At 41.1% G+C, this 22,867-nt stretch overlaps 1 protein-coding gene across 2 annotated transcripts in view; it reads left to right on the top strand.

The window, feature by feature from the left end:
• Window positions 1-3,010: 3,010 nt before the first annotated feature.
• Window positions 3,011-22,867, top strand: part of si:dkey-229b18.3 — a 37,976-nt gene continuing 18,119 nt past the window's right edge. Inside the window, exons 1-4 of one of the 2 annotated variants that reach the window (XM_038801565.1) lie at window positions 3,011-3,615; window positions 12,530-12,600; window positions 14,764-14,989; window positions 18,254-20,991. In XM_038801565.1, the coding sequence (XP_038657493.1) occupies window positions 3,237-3,615; window positions 12,530-12,600; window positions 14,764-14,989; window positions 18,254-20,991 (3,414 nt within the window). In that variant the 5' untranslated portion in view covers window positions 3,011-3,236. Of the gene's footprint in view, window positions 3,616-7,771; window positions 7,893-12,529; window positions 12,601-14,763; window positions 14,990-18,253; window positions 20,992-22,867 lie in introns of those variants that run through there. The other variant, XM_038801566.1, reaches the window with a different exon arrangement.

Genomic DNA, 22,867 nt, shown 5'->3' with positions numbered 1-22,867 from the left:
TCTTGCCGCGTTTTTGTTTTACGTTGGAATATATTTTTGTTGAATTTTTTTTTAATTGTTTCTTTAAATATTTCCCATTATTCATTTACCACAATGAGTCATTTGCAGATCCTCATACCTTTTAATCTATTGACCCAAACAACCTTCATTAGCTCTCCCTCACATCTATGCAATGGGCTTTTGTTCAGTTTAAGTCTCTTGTTTGGCACTCGACTATGTCACTCTCAAACTTAATATGGAATTCAAATGTATTATGATCACTATTTCATATCAGGTTTTTTATGAGGTGATTACTGATTAACTTTGCCTCATTACATAATATAAGGTCACAAATAACCTCATCCCAAGTTAGTTACATGTATCGTGCCAGAAAATTGTCACAAAAGCATTCTATGAACTCATCTTCAAGACCATCTTTGCCAATTTGATTGGTTCAGTCTTTATGAAGATTAATCTCCAACCATACTGATTATTCGTCATAATCATCTGAGCCAAAGTCCTTTCTCACTAATGTCCTTATGTAATCCTTTCCTAACAAGGTTTTACCTCCTCTTTCACATTCTGTCAGTCTTTTCAAAATATGGTGTTGCCTGAAATATTTCCCACTTGGTCACCTTGTAGCCATGTCTCTGTGGCAATGATTAGTTCTAAACCATTTATCTCTATTTGTGCCACAGGTTCATTTATCTTATTGGAGATGCCACACACTTTTAATTTTATTTTTTAAGAGCCTGTAATTTAAATTTTAAGTTTTTAATTTTTATTTCTCTCTGACTATTCCCTGCATGGATTTGTACTCACTGATGTACTACAAGCGCTAGACTCTCTGTTCCTTCCAGTCCCACTTTGCTTGTCTTTTTCTGCATTTGATATATCAACTCTTCTGTCATTTAATCTCTCCTGACCTGTGTAATGGTAGTAAATCTTATTTACTTATACTTCAATCCCTCCATAACCAACGCTAACATACAATCTGCCTTCCCAATACACAGTCACAGTTGATGAAATACCTTTAAAGTGAAGCCACTCTTGTAATGTAGGAAACCAGTGGGAACATTATTCAATATTTTCCATCTAAATTAGTGGAAGTGAGTCAATACAATATACTGTATTGTAGAAAGTTATTTTGTATATTTGAGCTCTGAATTTGAATAATACATTTATCTGGAGCTAATTGTGCTAAAGATGAGAATTTTGTATAACAGCCTTGCTAACAAAATAACAGGATCTGTTGGTTGACATGGTGCACTTTACCTCTTTGAGGTGGGAAGGTTGAACATTTAAGTCTTGTCAGTTATTCCGATCATGGAAAGTATGTTTTCCAAATTAAGGGTTTGGTCTTTTAAGAATGTGTGTTATTCCATTACTGACGTGTTACCTTTCCCATTACAGATTATTGTAAACAGTCAGGCGTGGCTCAGTTGTCATGAATCAAGTGCTACGATAGAAACTTGTGCACAAAAATCTAGGCTGGAGAGCAGTTTTTGACGGAATACTGCACTGTCAGAGGTGCTACCTTTCATAGATCATAGAATTTACAGTGCAGAAGGAGGCCATTCTGCCCATCGAGTCTGCACCAGCTCTTGGAAAGAGCACCCTACCCAAGGTCAACACCTCCACCCTATCCCCATAACCCCACCCAATACTAAGGGCAATTTTTGGACACTAAGGGCAATTTATCAAGGCCAATCCACCTAACCTGCACATCTTTTGGTCTGTGGGAGGAAACCCACGCACACACGGGGAGGATGTGCAGACTCCACACAGACAGTGACCCAAGCTGGAATCGAACCTGGGACCCTGGAGCTGTGAAGCGATTGTGCTATCCACAATGCTACCATGCTGCCCTTTCAGATTCATGCAAGATCTGCCTGCTGTCATAGGTGGGCATAACATATCCCATGGGACTATTTTCAAGAGTTCAGGACTTGTCCATGGTGTGCTGGCCAATATTGATCCCTCAACAATGTCACTAAAACATTATCTGGTGACTATCACATTGCTGCTTGCGGGAATATGCTGTACACAAATTCAAAAGTATTTAATTGGCTGTAAAGTGCTTTGGGGTATCCGGAGGTCGTGAAAGGCACTAAATAAATGCAAGTCCTTCTTCAAATAGTTTAATGATGGAAAACCCAATCCATCTTTATTTTAACGAGTCTACATTGAAAGCATGTTTCACCAGCTGCTGACGAATCTGCTGAGATATTTCAGCACTTCTGCTTTTATTCCGTGACTGATATATGATGGTCCCCAGTTATCTTTGGGCGGGGTCTGTGGTCCCCTTGCATGTGGGGTGACCGTCTTCTATTTAAACTTTTCTTCAGGTTGAGGAGGTTTGATTTGACAATGGACAACTTGCCCTATTTTTAAAAAAAGTCTTTTCCTCATGTAAACGTGCCACTTTGGGGGGGGGGGGGGGGGGAGAGAGAGTTGGCTTGCTCCCCTCACGTACCGATGTTCAAAAGAATGTCTAGTAGCTAACGGTCCTTTTGGTACAGAAAGTTGTCTTCTTAGATGAAAGTGTTAATAAAACTATTCTGCCTCAAAATTATTTTTTGGTATCATGCGTTGACCAAAAACATAATGTGTGTGATGTATACTTTGGGGCAGAGGAGTGGAAAGGAACAAACAAAAGAAGAATTTAAAAACTTTCCCTCTTGGTTTTGTTGCAGCATTGACAACACATTGAAGACCTCCCTCCCCCCTAGTAGCCCAGTTGACTGTGCTGGCGCGTGGCGCCAAGCCCCAGAGCGACCGGGACAAGTGCCCGACCAACCGACCTTGATGGCGGAGTGACGCTCATCTTAGCCCAGTCGGCCCCGCCCCTTCTCAACCTTCCCCCCCGAACCAATGGAAACGCGCAGACGCCCGGGACGGGCCAATTGCCTCCTCGGAGGGGCGCGATTGGTCACCGGCCTTCAAGCTAGGGTGATTCCGAGGTTATATAAAGGGGTAGGCGGACTCGGCCGGGCGGGCGAGAGAAGAAAAAAAAAAGAGGACTTTTATTTTGAGGCCGACTTGTCTCCGCGGCGTTTGGCCAGTGAGGGAGGTATTGAGTAAAATAATTAACAAAAAAAAGATGGGTGGGGAGTGACCGGCGACATTAATAATTCGGAGGAGGGGGGAGGCGGGCAAAAAATAATTAAGAGGTTGGGGGTCGAAATAAAAACACACCAAAGAAGGAGGGCGATCAACTAATTAATTTATTAAATAGAAGTAGGGGGGCCTGGAAAATGGCCGGCGACAGCGGTGCGTCCGAGGTGGTGACCAGCCGCTATCTGAAGGACAGGGATGAGCCGCCTTGCCCCGGCGGAGGGGAGCCGGGCGACGACGACGACGAGGAGGAGGAACATTCTGGAAGGAAGCTCTCCTCCGCTGCCGCCGCCTCCTCCTCCCGCCGGGCGGCCTCCGGCTACGAGTTGATCGACGGCACCCTGTACCGCAAGCGGCTGGAGAGAGGGGCGACCAGCTACACCGAGGTGCTGCTGGCCGCCGCCGAGGAGCAGCGGCGGGATGTCATCGCCGCCTTCCACCAGCAGCCGGCCCCCGGGCACCGCCACTGCACCATGGAGGAGACCTACAGAAACGTTTCCGAGAACTACTGGTGGGAAGGTGGGTCCCTCGCCTGACTCCACATTTTCATTTTATAAAAAAAAAAGAAACTTCTTAAAAAATGTGCCCCCCACCTGGGCAGAGAAACCCCCCACCCTCACCACATTGATTACTGTGCAAAATATCTGTGCTTTAATGTAATTCCTTCCCCCCCCCCCCAATTTAATCCCCCTGTTGGAATGCAGTCAGAATCTTCACCAGTATTTCCTTCGGCCAACTTTTTCCTTCCAAGAAGATCTTGCACTCTTCCCTCTCCTCGCCAGAGCTGATGTTTTGTCATGTGACTCTTTTTTTTGGTTTTGTGTGTGTGTGTGGCTAGGTTCAAACCCTGAAGGGGGAAGGAAAATCCAGCAATGTTTGGTGTCCAACTTGTGTTTGATGTTGAAAATGCTTCTTTGGAATCATGGCAGCACTCCAGATTGTCTCTCTTCCTCCTCCTCTCCCCCCCCCCCCCCCCCCATGATTTTTCAGTCAAGGATTTTGTTTTACTCTTTCCGTCCCCAGGTTGGGTGCGGACAAGTGTTGTCAACTTTTGTTTCCGTGGACTTTAGAATGACCAATTTTCTGGGCCGTGACTTTAAATTTCGTCCGCGCTGTTTTAAATCATTGACTCACTTGTTTCTTTTTTTTTCCCCCCACCCACCTTCAGGTCTCCTTAGAAATGTCTTTCCGACCCAGCGAAGGAGGGGCCGGGGAGATACCCCTGCAGTGGGCATTGGTGCTGTTGAACTGACGGGCAGAGCTTCAGCAGAGAGATTTGTGCTGAGGCTGTTCCCCGCCCGAGCTTGTTTCTAGGAGACTGGGCACTTCTGAAAGCGTAGCTAGATAGAGAACTCAATGGAGTGACTGGGGGCTGGTGGGGTGGGGGTGTCGGTAATATGTTGAATTGTAAGAATGGCGAGACAAGCTGGAAAACAGAAAACTCTGAAATTCGGTGATGGAGGAAAAAGATTGTTTTGCAGTTTTGAGAATTGAGCTTCCTGTGGTATGAAGGAAGTGATGTAGCTGGAGCTTGTGTGGGCAACTTGGGTTCATGGTGTCATGGTTTGGGAATCTGAGCCATCTCCTGTTCAAATAATATTTGCTCAATTCCATAATTCTAATTAATGATTTAATATGATTAGATATGGAATTTCAGTTCCTGTTTTTATGTAGTTGGATTATTGCTTGGAAACAAAAGTGTACTTGCAAAATACTGAAGTCCATGGTTGTAGTACCTACTTCAGTATTTTCCATCACTTGCGTCTCGACTCTTTGGATAGCTCATTAAGAGCCTCTAGTGGCAGCATACCATATTACAGTATGATGGCAAAAACTGGTTTCTTGTAAAATTTCAGTATTAATTGAGAATGCGGTAATGTCCATAGAAGAAATTTTCAGGCTGTAATTTGTTGCCCCAGGAGTTTGTGACCAGAAATGTGCTGTGGAATTGACAGTAACACCAACAATTGCATGTGACCTGAATCCTTTAAACCTTTTGATTCCACTAAAACTTTTCTATCCACTAAGTAGCGTGATAATCTGCAATACTAAATGTGGAAAAAGTTGAATATGTACCATCCCATTTCATGTAAAGAACTTGAATGGACTTTGATTAGTTGATGTCTTCCATGTTTGAGACAGCACTGAGAATGAATTGACAGTAGTGGTTCATGTAGAGAAGTGAGACATCCCACAAATTTCATGACTTGCAGCAAAGCTTTGTAACTTAATTCTAAGATCATGTTAGTGAGGATTCATTGAGCATCAATTGTGATACTATGGACGGGATTTTCCATTAGTCGACGCTGAAATCGGGAAATGTGATTGGGCGGAGAATGGCATCCGACAGCATAATCGTGGCAGGTGCCGATTTGACGCCAAATCGTGATTCTCTGTCACCTTGAAAACGGCGTCAATGCATTTCACTCCGCACTTACAGTAGACACCGTTTGCATGTCATTAGCAGGTCCGACCCAGTATTCTGCGGGACCTCCGCGATTCTCCGCCTCCAATGGGCCACGTTTCCGGGGGTGTGGTCACCTTGTGCTTTTAAAAATCATGAAACTGGCGTGGCGGCTGCTGAAGGAGAGAGAGGGGGTACGGAACATGTCCAATATCGCCATCGTTTGCTGTCAGTTGTGCCACTGGCTGGGGGGGCTTCTGCCAGGGGTGGGGGGGGGGATAGTTGCAGTGGCCAGGAGGTGGGATCGGGATGGATGGCTATGGAGCACCATTGCCGCAGCCGGCAAGGCAGCCATGCAGCTGCATGCACCACTAGCAGCTCACTTTGAACCTGGTGCCACGGGTTGTCCCAGGACACCCCCCTGGCTGCCCTCTGGCCCCAGACGTCCCCAGCAGCTGTATGGGCCCACCCCAGCACAACCAGTGCCATCTTTTTGGCTGGGATAAGTGTTTTTGGGGAGTGTAATGCGTATGTGCGGCCGCAGCTTGTCAGCCTCCTGAGTGTTAATCACGGACCTGGCAAATCCCGCACCATTTTTCATTAGAATTAATTATATTCTACATAGCACCGGTGATAGCCCCTTAATAGTAGCGGAATCGGTGCAGGCGTGGTGCCAGTTTTTTTGTCGTGAAAGTCCATGGAGTCTCCGTTGGCGTCAACACAGAGAATCCAGCCCCATGTATTTCACTTGGAAACTAAAGCAAATCTTCAAGCAAATACCAAGCATGCAACAAATATTACATGATGCTTGAAGTCTTTAATTGTTGGTAGCAAAGTTCTTATTCAGTGACAGTTTAGGAAAACCAAATAAAATAAAACCAGTTCTGGGTAGGTGAGCTGATAAGTGGCAAATGGAATTTAAATGTACAACTGTAAGGTAATGAGATTTGGGAGTGAATAAAAGAATGGTAGTAAAATCTGGACGGCCATGTAGGGTACAGGACACAACACGGGATTTAGAGGTTGATAATGTAACTGAAAGCTGCATTGCTGTTGCAAATGACAGCAACAGAATCTAACTGAATGCTCAGATTTATAGCCAGAGGGATAGAGCACAAAATCCCAGAGGTGATGATGAATCTGTACAAGATGCTGGTATGACCATACTTGGAATAATGTGTAAAGTTCTGGTCAGCATATGATTAAGAATATTTTGATATTAACAACAACATAAAAAAAACACCCATAGTGAAAAGTAATGTAAGACGTATATCTCCTGAGGAATAGTTGAAGAATCTAGGTTTTTTTTTCTGTAGCTGTAGAGACTTGGGGAGATTATTACCTATTTAAGGATGTTGAACATATTTACCAATAGGATTTTGGATTTCTGCAGGCTCCGAAAGCAAAGGACAAGAGATTGGCTTGGAAAAGTTTACAATTAGTTAATTTATGCAGAAAGTTTGTGTGGAGTTTGCACGTTTCCCCTGTGGGTTTCTTCTGGGTGCTTCCGTTTCCTCCCACAGTCCAAAGGTATGAAGGTTAGGTGGTTTGGCAATGATGAATGCACAGGGTTATGGGGATAAAGTGCTCTTTCTGAGGGTCTGTCCAGACATGATGGACTGAATGGCCTCTGCACTGTAGGGATCTTATGGATTATTTTTGAAAGGAAAGATAGTTTAGAAGCATAAAGATGCTACGAGAGACTGGCTTGCACTTTATTTTCCTATGTTCATAGGATCAGTAAAGACCAAGTAACTTTGGTGGCCAAAACATCTCCAGCGGAATATCTTTCTTATCCATGAATGACCACAGTGAATTAACCATATTTGAAGGTCATTTCCCAGACAAGGGAGTTCCACAGCAAATGAAGTAGAGGGCCATAACAAATATTTCTGTAGAAAGGAGGGGCAATTCTTAAAATAAAGAATAACAGAAGGATGTGTGATAAGTTATAATCAATTCAAAGCCATCAGAAAAACAAAATTACAAGCTATTCAGTCCCTCCGAAGACAACTACAGGATTAAGCGCTGGAATTGTGGGAAGCAACATCACAAACTTGAATTGACGTATGGAAGGACTGAAACAACCACTGCAAACACTGGAACTCTGTATTTGAGTGCCTGGCAAAATATGTTTGATTCCAGTTTGCATGGCGGGACCTAGATGAGTATTGGTATGATGCAATAAATTCTGACTGAATAGCAATGGCTCATCTTTTTTGATGTAAGTAAATTTTAGTATTACGGAAAGAAAACATGCTGTCGAAGTTTTTTGTCTTACACTCAACAGGATAGAATCTCAAGAATACCACATTTCAAAAGAGTAACAATTTAGATCAAAGGGCTGGTGGATTGTATCAAACAGCATGTCCCTTTGGTTGTTTGCAAAAGGGTAAGTACTGACTGTACTTGACCATCTCGTGCTTGTAAAACTCAAAACGTAGTGTCTAACGTTAGATTTTATTCGGCAATTGGACAACATTCAGTAAACAATCCGTCTGGCTTGCAGTGTGGTTCACTTACCTCAACACACATTGCCCTGTTCTTTTCAAACAGAAAAGGACATGTCCATGAATTGTGCCTTTTTCTACCAAACTAAAGGCTTGGGGGATATCCATTCCCTGGTCCATTACCCAGGACAACACCTTGACCAATCGGTCAACTCTCCTGGTTTGAACTTAAACAAAAGCTCCCTGGTGCATTCTCTGATGCAATGACCTTCTCGTGCAGTATATATTTCTGTTCCCTGTGAGATGTAGTATTCTTGCGATTCTATCCTGATGGGTGCAAGACAAAAATGTACAACAGTATGACTTATTTTTCCAGAGATACTCAAGTTCTGTACTACCAAACAACTAAGAGTAAACTTTGGTCTAAAAACCTGTAAAGGCATTCCTGATTAAATGGGTGAACGGAGTTTGAGATTAATGCTTGTTTTAGAGTGGCATAAGCCGTATCATTCATCAGTCTGTCCATGTACAGCAACACAACACTTTAGCTTGGGCTGATGAGTGGCACATAACATTTGTGCCACACAGGTGCTAAGCAATAACCATCTCCAACAAGAGAAAATCTAACCATCTCCCCTTGTCAATGGCATTGCCATCACCGAATCTCCTAACTATCAACATCTTGGATGTAACTATTGATCAGAACTTTGGACTGGTCATGTAAATACTGTGGCTGCAAGAGCAGGTCAGAGGTTAGAACGTCTGCTGAGAGTAACTCCCCTTCTGACTCCCCAAAGCCTGTTCACCATCTACAAGGTGCAAGTCAGGAGTATAATGGAATATTTTCCATTTGCCTGGATTATTACAACTCACTCAAGGAACTTGACACTCTCCGTGATAAAGCAGCGAATTGATCATCACTTCACTTTTTAAAATTTCGAACCCGAGTCCCTGGTGCTGTGAAGCTACAGTGCTCCCTCTACGACCAACCGGCGCACTGTGTACCATCTACAAGATTCACTGCAGCAACTAGTCGGGGCTCCATCACTTTCCAAACCAGTGATTTCAACAATCTGGAAGGAAAATGTGGAAAACCTGCAAGTTCCACTCCCTAGTCGTACACCATCCCCACTTGGAACTATGTCGCTATCCCTTCCATGGATAAAAATACATGAATATCACTGTGAGTGCACCTACACTACATGGACTGTAGCAATTCAAGACGTTGACTCATGTTCGCCTTATTGAGGACAATTTGGGATGGACAACAAATGCTGGCTTTGCCAACACCAGTCTGATCCCATGAGAATATTTGGAGACTATCTTTTATGTATTTGAAACACTGCTTTGAAGTTCAATGATAACTGTTGAAATCTGAGTCGTAGCTTAAGATATTTCATAAGTTCATGCATATTTCATTTCAAAGCTCAATTCAATTTTTACTACATTAAAGGAAGTTTTAGGAATTTATACAAAGCATGAGTCTGGAAGGGTGGTGGAGGCAGAGCCCTTCATAACATTTGAGACGTGTTTTGATGTGCACTTGCGATGCCAACACATAAGGCTATGGGCCAAGTGTTGGAAAATGGGATTAGAATACTTAGGTGATACTTAGGTGAGGGGGCAGCAGGGTAGCATGGTGGTTAGCATAAATGCTTCACAGCTCCAGGGTCCCAGGTTCGATTCCCGGCTGGGTCACTGTCTGTGTGGAGTCTGCACGTCCTCCCCCTGTGTGCGTGGGTTTCCTCCGGGTGCTCCGGTTTCCTCCCACAGTCCAAAGATGTGCGGGTTAGGTGGATTGGCCATGCTAAATTGCCCGTAGTGTCCTAATAAAAGTAAGGTTAAGGGGGGGGGGGGCGTTGTTGGGTTATGGGTATAGGGTGGGTACGTGGGTTTGAGTAGGGTGATCGTGGCTCGGCACAACATTGAGGGCCGAAGGGCCTGTTCTGTGCTGTACTGTTCTATGTTCTATGATTGTTTTTGACTGGCGCAGATGTGATGGGCCGAAGGGCCATTTTCATGCTGTATAGCTCTATGACTAGGATATTGCAAATCTTTTGAAGATATGGATGTTGCAATTGTTTTTACAGTTGCACCATTTACTTACCGTTGATCAGGCGATGGGCAGTTTATATTGTTTGATCATACTATTCTCTTTGGCAAAAAGTATATATTGTGGAAATATATTTTTATTCCTGAAATCCTTCTGGAATCTTTTATAATATGCAAACTGGAAATCTGGAACGTGCAACAACTGTGATGACTGTAGTTTGAGTTTTCATTTTCAGTCGGGTTCATTCATCAGCTTGAAGGTACTGAGAAAGGGAATGAACTATTGTATGACTAGAAGTTCCAAGTGTTTCATCTGAAATAATGTCATTTTTTAACTATATTCTCAAACACTTGGTTCAGAAAAACTTCCTATCTGAAATTTAAGGTGTCTCCTGAAGGATTGGCTGATTAGAGGAAATAATCTGTAACCACAAGTAGGATTGAAGATCGAATTAATACTTTTTGTGTATAAGAAATTGTTGCCAGGGAAAAGTTAATGCTGGGATTCACAAATATGTACATATAAAACATCTTTACCCTCCAATGAATCTGTTTTGGAAAGCGGAACACCCATGGTCACTTATGCATGGGAATTTTAAGACTGATGGTTAGATTGATCTTATGGAATTTTACAGCTACCAAAATGTGGAAATATTTTAGAGGTGAGTAATAGTGAATGTATTGGAAATATATTTTGGAAAATCAGAAAGGGAAATATCCAGTTTTATAGCAAGTTCCAGGATGAGCATTGCTGAAACACAGATTATGGTGTAAACAGTATATTAATAAATAAAGATGCTTCAACAATGTGACAAAGGAACACAGTGAAATGTTATGATCTTTTGGGATCTTTTTCTGCATTATAGATCCAAAATATTACCAGTGAAAGTCATCACGATTATGTAGATAACTCCAGTAGTGTGTAAGGCTTGAAATTGAGCATTTGGCGCAAATCAATATGAAGTAAATGAATGATTTCAATAAATAAGAAATTTTGGAAGAAAATGTAGAGAATCAAACAAACCATTGGCATTCAAATATGCCAGAAAATGCACAAGTTGGAAAACTAGGAATATTGTACCACCAATGGGAAAATTGAAAAATGAAGAGAGAGGTAGTATCTTGCGCCTGATTTTAGCTTAATGGAATAAAAATCAAAGTTGACACCAGAAATAATTTTATGAGAAATAGATAAAAACCTAATACGTAATGGAACACTGAAAGTCTATAGCACCAATCCACTGAACAAAATGTTTTTAGTCACCAATAGTATGCAATTGAGAATGCACAGAACTAAGCTGTTTACTGTTTGCTTATATATTTCTTGACTTTATACAGTAATTTGGTAGTATGGGACTTGAATGTTGCTGAAAAGAAAGAGACATGTTGCTGAATCTATTCATATTGCTCTTATCAAGATAAATGCAAGGATACCAAATTTCAAATGATCACAGCAATTTATAAATCAGGAAAAAGGATGCTGATGGGTTGGCAAGTCAATTCTGACCGAGGCTTCGTCACGGAGAAAGCAACGGATGAGCTATAGGCTCTCCAAGCTTCCATGTTGAACATATTGCTTTTGTTGGCAGAGAAGGAGTCTGTGTATCTGAATGTGTGTCACTAGTAAGTATAAATAAGATATCTTATGATCTTGACTAATTATCTTAAATTGATTGTTAGTGTTGCTATGGGTGCACTCGGGATTGTTCAGCAAGTGCTACCCAATTGCAGAATCACACCCAACAGTAGACAGTTTTTTGGGGTTTTGTAAGCAGTTTAGTGCTGCCTGTATATTGCCTATTATGGGCAACTGAAGGAACATGATAGTTGATTCAATCAGCCAATCGTTGGGATACACAGCATTCGCACCTAGTGTTCCACTGATCGAAATTCATACATGATGTTGCTCAATTGTGTGGTAGGTAGAATGTCATTTTGGGCTGGTGGCAGCATTCTGTTAGCATAAAATATGACTTGTATAGCCACTTCCAGGCATGAAAAGTGCTCTGCTGCAAATTACCCTGGAAAGATGGAAGTATTTAAAACATTTGAAGAACAGGGTTAAGCAAGGGGGCTAGCATAGTATAAATTGTGATCATTTTGAAATTTGGTATTCTTGCATTTATCCTGGTGAGTGCAACATGATAAGATCTGGAAATCTGATTTGCTTTTCAGCAATATTAACTTTATTTTGTTCATTTAAGAATATTGGTGTCTCTCATGGGACAAGATTATAACAATCAAACATATAGGCTCACTAATTTACACAATGGTGTGATTTGGAGATTGAACAGACACACTGTCTAGAAGAGTGGAAGAACATAATGTAGATTCTGAAGTACTAGGAAATGCTTGTGTAAGTTGTGTGATATTTATTTTTTCTGCAATAACATCAGAAGATGCAATTTATATGGATGTTTGAAAACAAGACTCAAAGGAAATGGTGCAATAGCAAATGTAACTTCCGTAATGTAAACTGTTTAACAATGTATATTGCTTCTCATGCAACTTTATTAATCTATTTCAGGAATGTTTCCAGACATCCGAGATTACGTCCTGGGATGCAATCAGTGTAAAGATGGGAGAGATAATCCTCTGGTAAGAGTTGTGAAAATTAAGAACAAAAATTAAATTTGAATATGTGAATTATTGCTGAAGAAGTGGAAGCATTGTAATGCAGTGTGATCATGTATTTATGTTTTGCTTCACCAATCATAAATAATTTCCACATGGCTACATTTCAAGGCTGCCATCATGTCTGCCTTCGTGTTAGATCTCAATTTGCAGCTAAATTTTTAATCCCATTTTCCTGCCCTTTTATTTTCAAATATTTATCCAACTCTGTTTTATATGAAGCTATAACTTTTGCTGCAATTACCACTTGTTGTGAAGCAACCCAGGTCTAACAATCAATAATAAATTGCATTTATATAGTGCCTTTAACATCATAAAATGTTTCAAGGTATCTCATACGATGTTGTCAAACCAAATTTGGTATTCAGCCACATGAGGCGATATTAGGTTAGATGGCCAAAGGCTTGGTCGGACAGGTAAATTGTGAAGAAAGTGAGAGAGCAGTGGACAGATGAAGGTTTAGGTATAGAATTTCAGAGCTTAGGGCCCAGGTAATTGAAAACACGACCACCAATGATGGAACAATCAATATCCAGAATGCTCACAAGGCCAGAACTGGAGCAGTGCAGAAATTTCAAAAGGTTTGTAAGGACGGGAGGATTTTAGAATTAAGGTGGGATTTGAAAAGCAGAATAAGAATTTTAAAGTTAAAGTATTGATGGAATACAACTGTATTACCTTCTGTAGCATGCTTTTTATATCCCATTCTATCAAATATGTCACATTCTCTTTATACACTAATTTCTTCAAATTTTAACTAAATTAGTTCAGTGCAAATTGTCATTGATAAGTATATATCTTTCGGACTATTAATTTTGCCTTGTGCCAGTTTAGCCATGATAAAACTATAACGCCTATGAGAGTGGGAAACATAATAATCTTTATTGGTGTCACCAGTAGGCTTACATTAACACTGCAATGAAGTTACTGTGAAAATTCCCTAGTCACCACACTCCGGCGCCTGTTTGGGTACACGGGGGGAGAATTCAGAATGCCCAGTTCACCTAACAGCACATTTTTCGGGACTTATGGGAGGAAACCGGAACACCCGAGGAAACCCATGGAGACACGGGCAGACTTCGCACAGACAGTGACCAAGCCGTGAATCGAACCCGGGTCCGTGTCACTGTGAAGCAACAGTGCTAACCACTGTGCTACTGTGCCGTCAGCTTGGTCACCCTCCTGTTTTTCGGCACAATTCCAGTTTCCAAAGGTTATTTAGAAATTCACGATTAACGTTTGATCCCTAATATCCATCAGTAATCTGGGATCTCTGCTATTTTCCAAGGAAGGAAATGCAGAGTTACGGCGAGAAGTCAGGAGAATGGCACTTACGTGATTTGCTCATTTGGAGAACTGGTGCAACACAATGGGCTGAATGGCCTCATTCTGCACTATAGCAAATCTATGATTTTGCTCCCATTAATTTTCATAATATTTTCTTTAGATTATTTCTATACATTAGTATCAGTTACATCCTCATATATTTATGAAGCTTCTTTTGAAAGCTGGGATGATTTATTGGGTCTAGGACAACTCATCGCGGCCGACTCATCGCCGCCGACTCATCGCCAGCCCAACTCATCGCCAGCCCAACTAAAAATTGAAATTCATGGTAATTCATGGTAAAAGCTGTCGGCGGCGGGTAACTTTTGAACGGCCCGCACCAAACATTTGATAGATAGACCGGCCGGCGAACCAAGTTATATCACAGTTCAGACTGGTGGTATTTCAAATTTAATTCATGGTAAAAGCTGTCGGCGGCGGGTAACTTTTGAACGGCCCGCACCAAGCATTTGATAGATAGGCCGGCCGGCGAACCAAGTTATATCACAGTTCAGACCGGTGGTATTTCAAATTTAATTCATGGTAAAAGCTGTCGGCGGCGGGTAACTTTCAAAAGATTTGATCATTTCACAGGTGGGAGGAATAGAGGGAAAATCTGTGGAAAAGCCAGTTATTGTGTAGTATTAGACATGTTGGAGCACCAGTCCAGGGGCTAACAATGCCATCACCTGCTCCCATGGCCAGGGAAATTGTATTCTTGGAATTGGGAAAAGAAAGATGAAATTAGAATTGACTCCGAATAGGGGAAAAATTTTACATTCATGTACTTTGTTTTGGCAGATTTCAGAAGAAAAGCATATAACTCATCAATTGCCTACACACTGCACCAAAGTGCTTGAGAGATTGAACAGTCAACGCTCTAAAGGCCATTTTTGTGATGTAACTTTGATAGTGGAGAAAACATCCTATCCAGCTCATCGTGCTGTGTTAGCAGCTGTTAGTGAATACTTCCAGGATCTGTTTTCAGAGAAAGGATCTACATCTAATAAAATTGTGGATTTGAAAGGTGACGAATTTTGAAATAATTATTTGCACATGTTTTGCTTCTAGTATCAGCTCCATTTTGAAGGTCATGGATTCAAGTTCATGCTATGGAGTTGAGCACGCAATCTATGCTGACACTTCAGTGCAAAGTTGATGGGATGTTGTACTATCAAGAGGTGCATTTTTTCGAGTGAGACTTGGTTTAAAGTCTCTTTCTGCCATAAAGAGGACGTAAAAAATCGTATTGCACTATTTGGAGAAGAGCGGAGAGTCCCTTCAAAAATCTGCTGAACATTTATTCGTCAATTATCACCTATAAAAATAAAACCAGTCATTTATTTCATTACCTTTTGTGAGACCTTGTTGTGGACAAATTAGCTGTTATATTCATCATAAAACAGTGATTGTTTTAAAAATATCAATGAATTTGCAATGAAACATTTTGAAGTATCCTGATGACATGAAAGGCACTACATAAATGCAAGTTCTCCTCTTTCTTTCTGGTACTTGTGCGTTGCAAAGTGAGGCTTACTGTGGCAACTGATCAAACAGTAAATGCTGTTCTATAGCTATAGACTGGCAGTAGGATAGCAATGTTTTTAATATTCCAGATTGCATTGGTTAATTAAGGTCGACACCTAGGCTTTAGAGGTTTGAGTTTCTCACCTTGGTGGTAAAGGCCATATTAATAGCACTGTTCTCCAGAAATTCCCGACCTTTGTATGGCTCATGCTACCCCTGTACCTGTCAGTTTGACAGTTGACGGCCACCAAAGGTTCATCAAATACTGATAATTCAACTAAAGTCTATGCAAAAATTCATGAGACACTTAACTTGAGTGGTTAGAATGTGAAACTTGTGAAATAGTATTTGAGGCAAATAACACAGATACATTTAGGGAAGCTAGATAGACATCTGAGGGAGAAAGGAATAAAAGAATATGTTGATGGGATAAGATTAATGAGGTTGGTAGCAGGCCTGTCTGAAGCAGAAACACTCAATAGACCTGTAGTTGAATGACCTGTTTCTGTGCTGTAAAATGTTATGATATAAAATTAGATTTGTCCATCTATTTCTTTAACACTAATGTGTTGGAATTTCATGAGCCTGAAAAGTGCTGTTCTGAGCACTGTTGCCTCATTGGTGGGTGAAAACTGAGAGAGTACCCAAGATCTGTTGGCATTAGTAACTTGATAAAAATGCAAATTGATGACAACCTAAATTTGAACCTTTTGTGTGACCTCAAGGCACCATGGTGTGTGCACCATTGTGGCTTTTTGCTATAAGCTATGTTCTTTCAGTTGATCGTTTAAAATGCTTTATACTGGGGCAGCAGAGTGGTTAGCACTGCTGCCTATGGCGCCGAGGACCTGGGTTCGATCCCGGCATCAAGTCAGTGTCTGTGTGGAGTTTGCACATTCTCCCCGCGTCTGGATAAAAGTAAATTACTGCGGATGCTGGAATCTCAAACCAAAGAGAAAAATGCTTCAAAATCTCAGCAGGTCTGGCAGCATCTGTAGGGAGAGGAAAGAGCTAACATTTCGAGTTCAGATGACCCTTTGTCATCTTGACTCGAAACGTTAACTATTTTCTCTCCCTGCAGATGCTGCCAGACTGGCTGAGATTTTCCAGCATTTTCTCTTTGGCTCCCAGTGTCTGCGTGGGTTTCACCCCCACAATACAAAGATGTGCAGGTTAAGTGGATTGGCCACACTAAATTGCTCCTTGAAAAAAAATAGAATGCTTTATAGTGGAAAGCCAGCAATTATGGATCAATAATGTTTCTATCGTTGGTAAATCAGGACTAGTGTTCGTGGGTTTCAGAAGCTGTAGATTAAGTAAAACTACAATGAACTTTGTTTGAAAAATGCCTTTAATATAAAATTCCTTCCAATCATTTTTTGTGTGTCAAGAACATCGCCTTACAAAATTTATATTAACGAGACATTTTGTATTTTCAATTTCTTTTTTTAAAAAATAAATGGAGTACCCAATTCATTTTTTTCCAATTAAGGGGCAATTTAGCGTGGCCAGTACACCTACCCTGCACATCTTTGGGTTGTGGGGGCGAAACCCACGCAAACACGGGGAGAATGTGTAATCTCCACACGGACAGTGACCCAGCGGCGGGATCAAAAATGGGACCTCTGCGCCGTGAAGCAGCAATGTTAACCACTGCGCCACCGTGCTGTCCCTATTTTCAATTTCTAACATCAGAGAAATCATAATTTTATTTTCTGTACTGAATTGAGTGCTTTATGGTTTAACAACTATTAAGTCACAGTACCTGTGTAGTTCAACTGCTTTCATCGTTTAAACTCATTTCATTTAGCTTTGTATGTAATGTTAGTAACAGGTATTTTGATGCTTCAGTTTGTAACTTGAACAATGTACACAGTGAAAATCATAGATACATAGAAGATAGGAGCAGGAGGAGGTCTTTTGGCCCTTCGAGCCTGCTCTGCCATTCATCGCGATCATGGCTGATCATCGAGCTCAATAGCCTAATCCTGCTTTCTCCTCATAGCCTTTGATCCCAATCTCCCCAAATACTATATCAAGCCGCCTCTTGAATTTATTCAAAGTTTTAGCATGAACTGTTTCCTGTGATGATGAATTCCACAGGCTCGCCACTCTTTGTATGAAGAAATGTCTCCTTATATCTGTCTGAAATGGTTCACCCTGAATCCTCGGACTGTGACGCCTGGTTCTGGACACAATCAATTATGAAAGAATAGCAATCCCCTCCAGATGTATGCACAAACTTAAGGAAATCGGACTGCAAATTGCAATCATTGGATGGGGGATAAGTTGTTACCTTTGATTCTACAGAACACCTGAAATGTACTGGAAACACAAAGGAGAGCAAAACTTGGGAGTTTTAAAAATAAGCTCAGGAATGAAATGAGAATCAGTACCACTTTTGGAAGAGCAATTTAGTGTTCAAGCAATCTTTGAGTTGCATAGTGGGGGTGCTCCTGAAACCACTTAAAGCTAGTCTTTATATGTTTGCATGTTTGTCAAGTTACTGGATGAAGTCAAACTTTATTGCTTGCTAATGGTGTCATCAGAACATTGTGGGCTATTTATAGGTTCTGAAATTGAAAGGCTAAAGAACCTTTCTTTACCATTTTTTACTTCCATTGTTAATAAATCAAAACGTCGTAAGGAAAAAATATTGTTGTAGAGGCATCATTTGACAAAGTGTCGAGGAATTCACTGTTTTAATTACACAAATTACTGCAATAATTCTGCTTTTTAAATATTTTTATTCTTTACGTTCTAGGGTTCAGCAGCAAGAGTTTCCTTCCGCTATTGGATTTTTCCTACACATCTTCATTGTCCTTAAAACCAGATTATTTTGCTGAGACATCAGCTTTGGCCAGGCACTTGCGGATTTGGGAAGTGGTTGAGATGTGTGCAGCATTGTGCAAATTGCATGGAACAGGGAACAGTAAAGCACACAAGGAGGAAGGTAGCAAAGAAGAGAAAAAAGAATTTCCTTCATTTGAAGTTTTTATTGATCGATCTTTAACTGGACCTAGACAACACGTTTCAGATATTTGCTATAAGTTTGGTCAGCTAGAAGATGGTACAACACAACAGAAACTGGATGTTTTTACTGCAAGGTCGCATTCAGCAATGAGTCAAGGAGAAACAAAGGTCTCAGATTTTAGTATTAAGCTTCAAGAAATGCAGCAAGGATTTTTCAAAGACAAAGTGATACCAGTACATTCTGAAACTCCCTTCGATAGCCTTGGAGCGGAGACGTTGGAAAATCCAAGTAGACGATTTAAATTATTAGGCTTTTATGATAAAACTCCGTCTAAAACCTTAAAAGTTAAAACTTTTCCCCCTCAAAGATGTTCACCTGCAAATAAGGCATTGAGTAACATTCCTAATTCTTTAGACCTGAAATTTGCTGGCATGTCAAGAAATGCTCGTCATCAAAGAAAATGCAGCTTTGAGAAAACTCCTATAAAGTCTAAATCACGTACAAGAGCGTCAAAGCATTTGGATCCTAACACTGTGAGCACTCAGGAAAACTCTGGTTGTAAAGGAATGAGCACACTTCTCAGATCGCAAATGACCACTGAAGAACTTTACTCTCCTAACACAACTGAGAAGTACAAACTGCTTAGTGTATTAGGGTTGCAAAGAAAATCTTCTGTTATTGACAGTGAAGAACAGGCTACTTGGAAACAGAAAAGGAGACTTCGACAGCCTAAAATAAAAAATTATTCACTGATTACTGGAACAAAGAGAAAAAAAATAGACATTGCAAAAGCTCAATTGCATGAAGACCAGGTTAAAGCAAAAGCACTTACCAATTGTTTTGTTGTAATTGAAAAAATTCTACCACCAATACAGAAACAAAAAGGAGACAATCAAAAATTAAACAAAACATTGCTTGCACTAAACAAGCCTGAACCTTTAAGTCACAAAAATAATGTGTCTCAGGATCATACCAAAAAGAAAATAGTTTGTGTTCCACCTAAAACACAAATAAATAACCCTAAAGTTAAAACTAAAGGGCGATTCAGTTGTCAAGACAAGAAAATCCAACAAGAAAATAAATGTTCTAAAGGCAGTAGCAGAAGAAATGGTCCTTTAGCACAAAATTCACAATCGTGCAAAACAAATCCCAGTATTTCTACAAAGGTTTTGAAGAGTGGCAACAAGTTTACTGCCATTTCTACAGAGCAAAAAGCAGTGTTATCAAAATCTCAGGCAATTGACAACAAGGATACTGAAGGGAGTCCATTGGCTATAAAAAGCCGAAGATGTGCCACTTACAAATGTGTAAAAAGTTCTTCCGTGCTAGGGAGCACAACATCTGAGGTGTCACCTTGCCTGACTGATCATGGGCATAGAGGCAGGCGGAAGACCAGACAGTTGTGTGATTCTATGAATTGTAGAAAGTGTAAGTTATTGTGCCCTAAAATGAAAAGTTGTCAAAGAAATCCTGCTCTGAGAAGGTGTGTGTCTAAAAGAACACTGCGAAGTCATTTTATATCATTAGGTCAGACCCCGAAACCAGTTGAGACATTTTCTGATGACACTTGTCTGGCTGTCTCATCTAAAAGAAAAGTGAGACTGGTTCTCGATGAGAATCCTTTAAACCAATTGCCTGCAAAAACGAGGGTAGATAATGATGGAAAGTTTAAGAGGAAAAAAGTAGTTCCATATGTTTACCAAAATACTCTTGGATTAGGAAACAAGCAGAAGGCAATAACTCAACTAGATACGAAAGCAATAGGAAACGGCCAGCCTGTTTCATCACACTTGAGGTCTAAACAAGAGACAAAGAACGAAGAACAGTTCAAATCAACTTTCATGGATCCAGGGAAGCAGACTAAAGCCTGTGCAAGTGAAACACAGCCAACTGTGAAAAGAAGAAAAGTGAAAAACACAGGGTGTCGATCTTTAGATGCTGAAAACAAAAATTTGGGTATTTTTTTGCATAGCATACAAGCTGCTGGAGGTATTCCCGCACTGGGTAAAAGAAAGCGCATACCTACACAAAAACTGATTGAAGGTGGATTTTCCTTTGGATTTTTTATGACCCCTCAAAGCAAGAAAAAATCTGGCAAGCTAATCAACCGAAATAAAAGGAAACAATTTGATCTTTCCCCTAGTCGCATGTTAGAGGTCAACTGTGCAGCTAAAGCTAAGGTGGTTGTGAAAGGAAAGTCTAAAGTGGCCACTTCTGTCAAACAGGCACCTGTCAATAGAAGAAAAAATTATTACACAAGAAAGTCATCATGCTCCGAAATTTCAGAAAGGATGAAACGAAATGTAGCAGCAAAAATAAAGAAAATGAAACCTGCTGGCTTGTTCGGAAAGAAACTAATGCATTTGAATATTAAGAGTACACGGGGGAAAAAAGGGACAAGCTATCATGATGCTCACGTTAACACTATAAAGAAAGATAAACAACTGCCTACCTCACAGAAGGCAATAAAGTTGCAAAGAGTAGCCAGTGCTAGTTCGAAGCTCATAGGTTCCAAGGACCTACCAAAGGTATGCTTCATTTGTTATAAAAAATTAAAGGTAGTGTTTTAATCTAAAAAATTGCAATGACAGGTTAAGCCAGTAGTTAGTTACTTTTATACCTAAGTTGATGGGGATCATAGTTAATTGAAGACTTTATCAAGAGGTAGAGTTCAAAAGCCAAATAAATTTTGCTATAAATCTTTGGTTAGAGCTTGGTTGGAATAATAATAATTATTTATTGTCACAAGTAGGCTTCAATGAAGTTACTGTGAAAAGCCCCTAGTCGCCACATTCCGGCACCTGTTCGGGATAGTGAGCGGGATTCTGTGAATCTGCGGCTAAGTGTTGACTTGGTCGAAAACGCTGTAGCGTTTCCCGACGGTGTCAACATGGCCTCAGGATCAACAATTCTGGACACTACAGGACGGCACCGGAGTGACCCTCGCCGCTCCAGCTGCTGATCCTGGGCTCAACTGGGTGCCGCAGGGTTCGCACATGCGCAGTGGCACCCTTCTCCGTGCCAACCCCGACGCAACATGGCGTAGTGCTACAGGGGCCGGCGCGAAAGAAAGGAGGCACCCAGCATGAGAGGCTGGGTCACGATCGCGGGCCAGGCCACAATTGAGGCCCTCCCCCCACAGGCCACCCCCAGACCCTTCCACGCAGAGGACCCGCCGGCTGAGAGCAGGTTGGAATGGCGCTGGAGGGACTCTGGTTTTTTGTTGTGGCCGCTCAGCCCATTCTGGGACGACAATCGGCGGAGGGGTGGGAGGAGGGGCCAGTAGAGCGGCTGGCACCGATTCTCCACTCTACGAAGAATCACGTCCCGGCAGTGTGGCTCGATTCGCGCCGGTCGCGGCGATTCTCCGGCCCGGCCCCGGGCTGAGAGAATCCCCTCCATTATGTCCAATTCTGGGTGTTACACTTCAGGGAGTTAAGGCCTTGGCAGTGGTGCATAGAAGATTTACTAGAATGATATCAAAGTTGAGGGACTTCATGAAGTTAGATGAAAAGAACAGAGAAGCTTTGTTCTCCTTGGAGCAGAAAGGGTTATAAGGGGAAATTTAATAGGGGTGTTAAAAATCATGGAAGTGTTTTGATATGGAATTGTAAGCAGAAATCATTTCCATTGGCTGAGTAAATGCTAACCAGAAGATTTAGATTCAAAGCAGTTGACAAAAGAGCCAGAAGTCAGACGGGTATTTTCATAACTAAATAACCTAGAAACTAAAATGCACTGCCTGACAGTAGTGGAAGCAGTTTCAAGAATACCTTTTGACGGTGGAAATGGGTAAATTTTAGGGGAGAAAGCGCAGAGCTTGAGGGTGCAATAGAGAAGAAGTAATTGGATAATTCCTTCGAAGGCCAAGCATGGTGGACTAAATGGAATTTTGAGCTTTAGGATTCTGTTTTTATGTTTGCTTTAAGGTAGCGATCCAGAATATCATTCTTTTAGCACTACTGTGTCAGAATTGCTCCGTATCGGGTCAAGTAGTGAAAAGGTTAAATGTAAAATCAATCTTGGATCAGTAGTACTGCCAGTTTGAATGAACACAAACAGTTTTTATATATATATATATATATATATATATATATATATATATATATGTATGAATAAACTTGTGTTAATCCCTGATGTGTCCTTTAAACAGTCTGGGTTGGCAGACTACACAGCTGGGTCTGACAGCGTGAGGGGTGTAGTTCCCGTGCAGCCTAAAGTTGCATTAGAAAATGTTCTTATTATAAACTTATTATAGCTTACTAGTCTTATGATGCAGATGTTCTGCCATTCTCCTTAACTAGCCACAGGGGTAAATGGAGTTTGTGAGGGAAATCATGTGTAACAAACCTGTTGGAAGTTTTTTGAGCATGTAACTGGCAGAATGTGGTATATTTAGATTTT

This window comes from Scyliorhinus canicula, chromosome 7, assembly GCF_902713615.1.
Source record: "Scyliorhinus canicula chromosome 7, sScyCan1.1, whole genome shotgun sequence".
In the NCBI taxonomy this organism is placed as follows: domain Eukaryota; kingdom Metazoa; phylum Chordata; class Chondrichthyes; order Carcharhiniformes; family Scyliorhinidae; genus Scyliorhinus; species Scyliorhinus canicula.
The sequence above is the reverse complement of the archived record's forward strand: the minus strand, read 5'-3'. Positions and strand labels throughout refer to the sequence as shown.